The sequence below is a fragment of the Lemur catta genome, chromosome 1 (assembly GCF_020740605.2).
Source record: "Lemur catta isolate mLemCat1 chromosome 1, mLemCat1.pri, whole genome shotgun sequence".
NCBI classification, from domain to species: Eukaryota; Metazoa; Chordata; class Mammalia; order Primates; family Lemuridae; genus Lemur; species Lemur catta.
This window is the reverse complement of record NC_059128.1, coordinates 56,193,789-56,204,111: the sequence shown is the minus strand read 5'-3', so window position 1 is coordinate 56,204,111 and position 10,323 is coordinate 56,193,789. Positions and strand designations below refer to the sequence as shown.

At 37.5% G+C, this 10,323-nt stretch overlaps 1 protein-coding gene across 4 annotated transcripts in view; it reads left to right on the top strand.

The window, feature by feature from the left end:
- The window catches only part of LOC123650148 (protein only RNase P catalytic subunit), a 128,322-nt gene that overhangs the window by 519 nt on the left and 117,480 nt on the right, over window positions 1-10,323 (top strand). For 3 of the 4 annotated variants that reach the window (XM_045568676.1, XM_045568668.1, XM_045568686.1), the window contains exons 2-4: window positions 111-1,390; window positions 3,040-3,087; window positions 3,592-3,724. In XM_045568676.1, coding sequence (XP_045424632.1) covers window positions 408-1,390; window positions 3,040-3,087; window positions 3,592-3,724 — 1,164 coding nt within the window. In that variant the 5' untranslated portion in view covers window positions 111-407. The remainder of the gene's footprint in view (window positions 1-110; window positions 1,391-3,039; window positions 3,088-3,591; window positions 3,725-10,323) is intronic. The other variant, XM_045568695.1, reaches the window with a different exon arrangement.

Below are 10,323 nucleotides of genomic sequence, written 5' to 3'. Positions count from 1 at the left end.
TTACTTTACGCCCCTTTTCCAGCAAGCCTCCCTGGGATCCTGCCCCATTTCAGGATAGTTGTGGTCCACGTGAGTTGAACTGCGTGTTCCTCCTTGTGCCTTTTCCTCAGATTCATGGACTGGAATATAAGGGATACCAGAGGATTCCTGCTCTGTCCGCCGGTTTGGGACTTTCGGTGTTGGATATCCCGGGATCGTTGTTTTAGAGAGAGAACTCACCTGCCTTCGTTGCTCTTAAGTAGTCGTAAAAGCAGCTCCCAATTTTTTTTGTAAGGAAGAAACAAAATCTCCTTTTTGAAAGTTGGACTTCGATTCTCCGCCCCGACCTCCAATCGCTTAATTTTGCTCTACAAGTAGGGATTTTTCCAAACATCTGTCTCATAATCTGGTGCTGATCTCACTGCATAATGACTTTCTGTTTGTCTGGTATTGGAAGCTTTGCTAAGCTTTGGAAGAGCAACCCGGTATTGCTAGGCCGAGGGCACTCTTACCTCTCTCTCTTTCTCACAGACTTCTGTGGCATCAGGAACCAACAGAGGTGGTTTTCTCTTAAAACAATGTCTCCACAAAATACCAAAGCAACGGATCTGCTAATTGCCAAGGCCAGACATCTCAGGAAAGATGAAGGCAGTAATAAGCAAGTTTCCTCTGATTCTTCTCATCTTTTTTTAGCTGGAGCAGCTAAGAAGAGATCGCAGATGAATCCTCAGAGTAAAGATCATGCCTTGCCACCTGTAAAGAACACTATTGAACTCCCAACAAAACCTTTGAATTCAAAGGAGTGGGATAAACTTAAGGAAGATTTCAAAGGAAAGGTCAATTTTGAAAGTTGGATCAGTTCACAGATGGCTCAGTGTCGTAGCTCTGTAGATGTGGCTAAATCTCTGCTGGCATGGGTAGCAGCAAAAAACAATGGTATTGTAGGCTATGATTTACTGGTCAAGTATTTGCATCTGTGTGTCTTTCATAAGCAGACATCAGAAGTTATTGATGTCTATGAAATCATGAGAGCCAGATATAAGAGTTTAGAACCTGAAGCAAACACTCTTCTCATCCGGGGATTAATCCATTCAGACAGATGGAGAGAGGCCTTGCTGCTGTTAGAGGACATCAAAAAAGTCATGACCCCTTCAAGAAAGAACTATAGTGACTGTATCCAGGGAGCCCTCCTTCATCAAGATGTAAACATAGCTTGGAATTTGTATCAGGAATTGCTAGCTCATGATCTCATTCCTATGTTGGAAACTTTAAAAGCCTTCTTTGATTTTGGAAAAGACATAGAAGATGATCACTATTCAAAGAAACTACTAGACATTCTTTTGTATCTAAGAAATAATCACCTATATCCTGGGGAGTCATTTGCACACAGTATAAAAACGTGGTTTGAGAGGTAATTTTGATTTTTCTTCACATGTATTTATTTTAATAAATATGCCTACAAGTAGCCTTTCTTTTTTTGTTGTTTCTGAGGATCATTTTATTCAGATTATACTTTTTTAGTAAGATTTGTTTCCTCTTTAAATTTTCTCTCCTTAAAAATGTAGTAGCATGAACAATTTGTGCTAATCTCTACCCATCACATAAAAAGGAAATTCTAGAGCACTTGTAGTTTTTATGTATTTTTTACCTTTTAGAAGGATCATTTATTTTGTTTTCTTAGGCATTAAGTAAGATACTGAGTGCTTATGAATAGTACTTGTGGCCTGAGTGCATAGCAAGAAAAGGATATAGTATTTGACTAGAGCTGTTCTTGGGCCATATTAGAATTTTCAGAAGTTCCTCTTAAATCTGGTGACTAGGATATAATGTGCTTATATTTATTCTGTCTAATCTCTGTTATATCGTCAACTTGGATGGTAAGAATGCAGAGGGAGATCCTAACCAAGCCTGATATGCAAACATTAAAATGGAAAATCTTTATCCTTCTAGTTTGTTTTGGATTTTTCCATCATTTGGTTGCTCTCTGTCCAAAGCTCTCACCTTTGCTTTCTCTTTGATTTTATGTATGTTACTGGCTATACACCTGTTTATTGCTTCAGTCATTTCCTCTTATTCATTAATTTGCTTCAGGCCCTTTCCTAAAAATTCATTTATTCCCTCTGTTTTTCTCTTGCCTTTTTATTCTATATCATATATACAGAGCTTTGAGTAGCAGTTATGCTTAATTGTCTTAGCAAACATATTGAACATCAACAGAGGAGGAACCAGGTTGTGAAAAATCTTTGAATGCCAAGAGTTTGGATTTTATTCTTTCATCAAGAATGCTGGTTTTGGATTTTATTCTTGTATCAAGAATGGTGTTTTTAGAATTTTAGAAAGGTAATTGCCAAAAAAGTGAGAAGAATAGATTGGAGAGGGATTAAGATTGGAAGCAGGGAAATCTGTTTGGATACAATTTTAAATTTGGATGTGAGATGATGAGGTCCTGAATTAAGAAGTAGGGAAGGAGAGAAGGCAAAAGAATCAATAGGTTTGAGGGCAATATATGTTAGAGGAAGGAGAAAAGGATAAATTAATTGAACAAATAAGTCAATAAATAGTTTTTGAATGCCTCCAGTTAGACTTGGAATTGTGTTTTGTGATGTAAAATCTATTATGACACTCTCAATTTAATTGGGAATACCAGTTAGTTAAATAACAGTGGTGTATAAGATGATAGTATAAGAGAAGAGAGAAATTATTCCAAGCAGCAGCAATCTCTGGCATCTTTATGGAGAAGGTTAGAGTTGAGTTTGATTTAGAGGTTACACTAGGTCAGCTGGTTTCTGTACAGCTCTAGTGAAGATACGTTTAGCTTGAAGATGATGAGGGTCAGGTGGCCAGAGAAGAACTGAAGGGAAGAAGGACATTCAGAGTAGGGTACCATCAGCTCATTAGCCCATCACAGGGTAGCAACCACTCTTCTAAATAAACCATTCTAGGGTAGTATCTTGACTTTGCAGAACTCTTGCCTTCAGAGTTTGTAAATATAGTGATTTATCTTTCAGTTCAGTAGAAATCTAACCTTCTGATGATTTGGTTTTGCTGTCTTCTTTGTAGCATTCCTGGACAACAGTGGAAAGGACAATTCACCACAATCCAGAACAGGTAAAAGCCAATATTTAGTTTATTTTTAATTTGTTTGATTCAGATTTAGTAAATTTTTTGCTATTGATTAAAAAATATTTAAGAACACCTTAGGGATAGGATAATTAAAAGTTTATAATTAGAGTACCTGAGCAAAAAACCACATTTTGCACAGAGACTTTGCAGTGATCAAAATGATTTTCCTGTAAGTACTGTGAGCCTGTGTGAAGCCTTAGAGATGTTTTCCCTAGACATTTGGGACCCAGTGTGTTTTAGGAATTACTTTAAAAATTTCATGTGGATACCCAGCAGTCTACTCTTTTGGGATTTCTTGCACGCTGATGTGTGATATTATCAGGTTTACAAAAAAATCAGATGCATGTGATGATCACAAAGATTTTAATGTTCTGTTTTATTACCTTTTAATTTCCTCATGTCCTGGGATTATTCATTTTAGAAAAAGGACATTATGTAACATAAACATTTTTCCAGGACTTTATGTAACATAAACAATTATAATTACAGTGGTCAGTGTTCGGGGTGTGGAAAAACCATAGAGTCTATTCACCTGAGTCCAGAAGAGTATGAATTTCTCAAGGGAAAAATCATGAGAGATGTAATTGATGGAGGTGACCAATACAAAAAGACAACACCCTGGGTGAGTCTAACAGGTTTTATTACCTTCTTGAATTGCTTGTCTAGAGCAGGGGTAGACAATTTCTGTAAAAGTCCAGATAGTAAATATTTTAGGCTTTATGCGCCACGTGGTGTTTGTTGCAACTTTTCAACTGTGCTGTTGTAGTTAAAACAGCCAGAGACAATACATAAATGAATGGGCATGAGTGTGTTCCAGGTAAACTTTATTCATGAAAACAAGCAATAGGCCTCATTTGGCCTGCTGGCCACAGTTGTCAACCTTTCAGAGAGTGCTTTAGAATTTCTTAGAATAATTGGATCAGACTATCATCTATTGATATCAGTTGTATTACATCTGGGCATAATAAGTACACTTAAACTAAAAAGATAGATGCCTTTTTTCTCTAAGTGCTTCCAGAAAACTATATTCAAGTAAACTCCCTTGAAGACATTGTGGTTTCTCACAACAGTTCTAATAAGGAGAGATTAGGGTAACTTGACAAAATCATTTACATACTCTCCTATATTGAATTTGATTCTCACTCATTTATAATAGCTTTGTTTTGCTAATCTTCAGCACTTTATGCTGATTTACTAAGGTTTAGTTGAAGAGGTAAGCTGTTTTTCTGTTGGTTATCCTTGGGGAAAGGCTGCCCATCATCTCACTGAATCTTTTTTCTTCAAGGTACCAAATAAAAATAAGAAGTGAAAATTGTTATGCTTTCTCACCTCGACTTACAATTTTTGAAAAATGTCCTAAGATCATATAAAGACCTTTAATTTCAGAATAAAGTCCAAATCTGGTCTATAAACATAACATCTCCATTTTATAGAATTCCGTTTAGCTAACTTTATGATAAAATAAATGACTGTTAACAATTATCAAGTAATGCTAAGCACTTTACATTTTATCTTGTATCTCATTTTATCTTTGCAACCACCCCAGAAGGTACTATTATATTTCTATATTACAGATAGAGTGATTGAGACTTTGGGAGATTAAATCTGCCCAAGGACACCTCACTAATAAAATCTGGGTTTAACTAACCCCAAAACCTTTGTCATTATACTCTACTGCCTCTCTTACAGTGGCAGGCTGTAGGTTGATATATGCCTGACAGCCAACTGGTTGTAGCAGCTCTTAAGGCCTTAGTAATTTCTGCTAGCTAAAATATGATTTAAACAAATTCCCTTTTCTCTCAACAAACATCCATTGAACATTTATGTGTATCTTCTAAACTAGGTGTTATGATAAACATATGGTTGTGTAAATCATGCTGTTTGCTATGAAAAACTTACCATTTCTGTTGTGGGCTAATGAAATATTCTTCCCACCGTCCAACTTTTTATTTGACAAAAATTTCAACCTACAGAAAAAATTTAAAAAATAGCAGAATGTACTACATATTCTTCATCTAGAGTAACTATTCATATTATGCCACATTTGCTTTCTATATGTATGTATCTGTTTTTATGAACCATTTAAAGATAAGTTGTAGACATGATGACACATTACCTTAAATATTTCAGTGTATATCTTCTAAGACTAGGAAAATTCTGTTCCTAAATACCATTATCACATTTAAGAAAACTAACAATTACTTCAATGTTATCTAATAAAAAGTATGTAAAATTTTCTCCATTTCCCTCCAAAATGTATTTTATAACTATGTTTTCCCCCAATTCAAGATTCAGTCAATTGGCCGGGCGCGGTGGCTCACGCCTGTGGTCCTAGCACTCTGGGAGGCCAAGGCGGGTGGATCGCTCGAGGTAAGGAGTTCGAGACCAGCCTGAGCAAGAGCGAGACCCCGTCTCTACTGAAAATAGAGAGAAATTATCTGGCCAACTGAAAATATATATAGAAAAAATTGGCCGGGCATGGTGGCGCATGCCTGTGGTCCCAGCTACTCGGGAGGCTGAGGCAGGAGGATCGCTTGGGCCCAGGAGTTTGAGGTTGCTGTGAGCTGGGCTGACGCCACGGCACTCACTCTAGCCGGGGCAACAAAGTGAGACTCTGTCTCAAAAAAAAAAAAAAAAAAAGATTCAGTCAAGGTTTACTTAATGCTTTTGGTTGTTATGGTTCTCTAAATCCAAACCAGTCCCCCTGGCTATTGGGGCAGCTACGGTCAGAGAGAGTCTGGGAGTTGTCCATATCTAACTTAGCCTACAGTTTTTAAAAAAATACATGGATAACTTTTGTAATAGGTGCTAGAGCTTTCCTCTTGAATTGCATCTTCTCTGTTTACAGGGTAAACACGTCTACTTTCCCAGCTACTCACACAGAGTTGTACCTCTGTGTAGCTGGGTAGTTGTGCCTCATGAAGTAGCATCTCTTACCTTCTTTGGGGATAAACTTTTTTTTTTTTAAATTACCAAAGGGCATGAAGCACAGATACTTCATTTAGATAGAATAGTTGGTGGTACAGCCCAGCCCAGGTATCTGCCTTGTTTCCCGGCCACAGTAAAGGAAAAATCTCTTTCCTAAAGGGCAACTTCAGACATATCCCAGGAATTGATGTCTCATTGTTCTCATTGAACAAGAATAGTCAAATTAGCAAGGGCAGCAGTTGTCAAGCTACACCATCACCGTCCTTTTGTAAGTCAGCTGGAGAGACTAGTGAGGAAGAACTGTCCCAGTATCCGAGCTCAGAATTGTTGCTATAAAGAAGCACAGATGAGGAAAATACTATAACATATGTGACAAGAGTTTTAGTTTTCCTTTTAATGAACACACTTATGTTGTCAGCACTATTCTTAAGTTATGGAGATTAGGCTAACTCTTCAACCCTACATAGAATGAAAAGAGAGAAGGAAAACATTTTTCCTGAAGTTAATGGCTGACACAAGTGGTCTGGAACATAATTTGATAAATGAAAGGGAGAAAAGACAGAGAGGGGAAAATAGTGTGAAAGAAGATGAGAGAATGGAAATGACATAGAATCATTGTGTTGTAGATGGGGAAAGCAGAAAGTGAGGGTCACACAGCCTGTCTCTTACGCCTATTGGGGAAGGTTTGGAATGGTTCTTGAGGGGGATATCAAGATGATAACTCAAGGCAGAAATGTGGTAGGGGTGGCTGCTGAGGTTGGAATCAGTAAATTTGTAGACATTACTCTGAGTGATTGTGTGATTTAATATATTTCCAATGGAAGTTGGCTCACTGAGAATATTTGTAGTGAAGACAAAGTGTAGCATTGGTCTAGAGTTTGGGGTTTGTTTGTAGTTTTTGAGACAGAGTCTCACTGTGTCGCCCCAGGCTAGAATGCAGTGTGTCATCATAGCTATTCATTGGATTTAGGGCCCACTCTAATCCCATATGACCTTATCGTAATTAAATTTGCAAAGACCCTTTTTCTAAGTTCACATTCTGAGGTTCCTGGTAGACATAATCTTGAGATGACTGTTCAACCTACTACAGCTTTTTTTCCTCTCAGGTAACTATTAGGACTAGAATGGTTGGGTCTTTCAGTAGATGTGTGTGTAGCTTTTTCAGAAACTGCCAAACTTGTTTGCTGAAGTGGTTGTATAATTTTACATTCCCACCAGCAGAGTATAAGTGTTACAGTAGCTCCACATCCTGGCCAATACTTAAAATGGTTAGTCTCTTTACTGTTAGTTATTCTAATAGCTGTCAAGTGCTATCTCATTGTGATTTTAAGTTACATTTTCCTAATTACTGATGATGATGGGCATCTTTTTATGTGCTTAATTGTCATCCATATGTCTTCCATATGCCATGCAAATATCTGTTCAGATCTTTTACAAATATTTTCCTTCATTCTGTGGTTGCCTTTCATTTTCATAACATACAGATTCTGATTTAATTGCTCTGGCTTGGGGTCCAGGCATTAGGATTTTCAAAAACTCCCAGATGATTTTAAAGTGTAGCCAGGGTCAAAAACAACTGCTTCTAATGTAAGATTTTGAAGAACTGTAATGTATGGCTGGTTCTTTTCTTTTCTTTCTTTCTTTCTTTCTTTTTTTTTTTTTTTTTTTTTTTTGAGACAGAATCTTACTTTGTCACCCTGGGTAGAATGCAGTGGCATCATCATAGCTCACTGCAACTTCAAACTCCTGGGCTCAAGAGATCCTCCTGTCTCACCCTCCTGAGTGGCTGGGACTACAGGTGAGCCACCATGCACGGCAAATATTTCTATTTTTAGTAGAGACAGGGTTACACTCTTGCTCAGGCTGATCTCGACCTCCCGAGCTCAAACAATCCTCCCACCTCAGCCTCCCAGAGTACTAGGATTACAGGCATGAGCCACTGCATCGAGCCCAGCTTCTTTTCTATGGGATAATTTTTGGAGAAAACCTCAGTTATATAAGGTAAATTTTTAGTTTTTCTGCTTTAAACATTCATTTACTGTAGTTAGACAACACAGCCAGCAGATGGCAATAATGTAACATATAAAAATGATTCTAGGTATGGCCAGGTCAATCAGGTTAAAGGACTTGGTGAGCTTTTAATATTAAACTGAAAGATAATTATGTCATTTTTATTTAAGTCAGCCTAGTGATAGTAGGTAAAAATAAGAGCTGTATATGTAAATTTTAAGTGAACAAAGCAGAACTCCAAATAATTTGCATCCACTGAATTAACTATATAAAACTAATTGGGCATCAATGAATATCAAAAAGTAAATTTGGGGTGGGGCATGGTGGCTCACACCTGTAATCCTAACACTCTGGGAGGCTAAGGTGGGAGGATCGCTCCAGGTCAGGAGTTCAAGACCAGCCTGACCCAGAGCAAGACCCTGTCTCTACTAAAAATAGAAAGAAGTTATCTGGACAACTAAAAATATATAAAAAAAATTAGCCGGGCATGGTGGCACATGCCTGTAGTCCCAGCTACTCGGGAGGCTGAGGCAGGAGGACTGCTTGAGCCCAGGAGTTTGAGGTTGCTGTGAGCTTGGCTGACGCCACAGCACTCTAGCCTGGGCAACAGAGTGAGACTCTGTCTCAAAAAAAAAAAAAAAAAAAGTAAATTTGGAGCTATATGGATAGTATTAGTTTAATATTAATTAGGTTCTTTTTTTTCCTCTTATTTTCCTCCATTCTTAATAGTAACAAATTACAGTCAGTTTTTTTAAATATATTCAACTACTAAGAATTGAACTCTTTAATCTTTTTATTAGGGAAAATTTCAAACATATACAAAATTAGACTAATAGAATGGACCCTTACTCATGGCTACTTTTATTTCATGTATACTTCCACCCATTTCTCGTTTGCAACTCAGATTTTTTTTTTTTTTTTTGAGACAGAGTCTTGCTCTGTCACCCTGGGCTAGAGTGCAGTGGTATGATCATAGCTCACTGCAACCTCAAACTCCTACGTTTAAGTGATCACCCTGCATCAGCCTCCTGAGTAGCTGGGACTACAGGCTCATGCCACTACGCCTCGGCAATTTTTCTATTTTTAGTAGAGAAAGATCTCACTCTTGCTCAGGCTGGTGTCAAACTCCTGACCTCAAGCAATCCTCCCACCTTGGCCTCCCAGAGTGCTAGTATTATAGGTGTGAGCCACCACACCCTGCCCCCCCAGATTATTTTAAAGCAAATCCTAGACATTAATCATTTATCCTGTAAATTATAAATTTACTTTTAAGTAGATTTCTTTGTTTCTCTTATCTTAAAAAATACTTTTTTGTAGAGTTATATTTTTCTTATTGTATAAGAAATATTTTAGAACTGCTAAAGACCCTTTTACATTCTTAAAAATTATTCAGGACTCCAGAGAGCTTTTGTTTTATGTGGGTTGATATCTATTGATAATTTCTGGATTAGAAATTTAAACTGAGAACCTTTAAAAATATGTATTGATTTATTTGAAGTACTATAAAAGTGATAATATATTAGTATAAGTAACATATTTTTATAGAAAATAATTCTAATGTCCAAAACAAAACCAGTATTAGTGAGGAGAGTGGCATTGTCTTATCATTTTTGTAAGTCTTTTTAATGAGTTAATTATACAGCTAAATTTTTTATGTTAAAAAAAACTTACATTTAGAATTAGCCAGCTGGACTCAGGTTAGATTATCCCAATATTGTTGGTAATATACAAAGCATCAGAGTCAGGAGCCAGTTGAACATAGGCTGCCTTCTCTCCATCAGTCCTGATCAGGGTGTTGATCTTGGCCATGTCAGTGTCATGGAGTTTCCTCACAGCCTGTTTGATCTGGTGCTTATTGGCCTTGAAATGAAAACCCACAGTGAAAACACATGCCATGTTGTCTTGTTCACGGTCAACTCAGTGGTCAGGGGGAACTTGATGATGGCATAGTGGTCAAGCTTGTTTCTCCTGAGGATACTCTTCTGAGGAAATGTCTTGGGCTGCTAGAATGTAGGTGACCTGCAGATCTTTTTTTCTGTAACTGTGGGTACCTTTCAATACTGCTTCCTTGACCTTCAAAGCCTTAGCTTTGGGAGGAGAAGGGGTTTCCTCCTTTGCTTTTAGCACTATCTTAGTGAAAGGGGGTGACAGGTGGATTTTTATAGCTGCTTCTGTATTCAGTCTGTTGTTATACGGTGTTTTGGTTAAAGCATAGGAAGCAAATGGAGGCTTGTGGAGATAATATAGTTGGAAAAGCAAAGAGTATTTTATTGGCACTTGCAG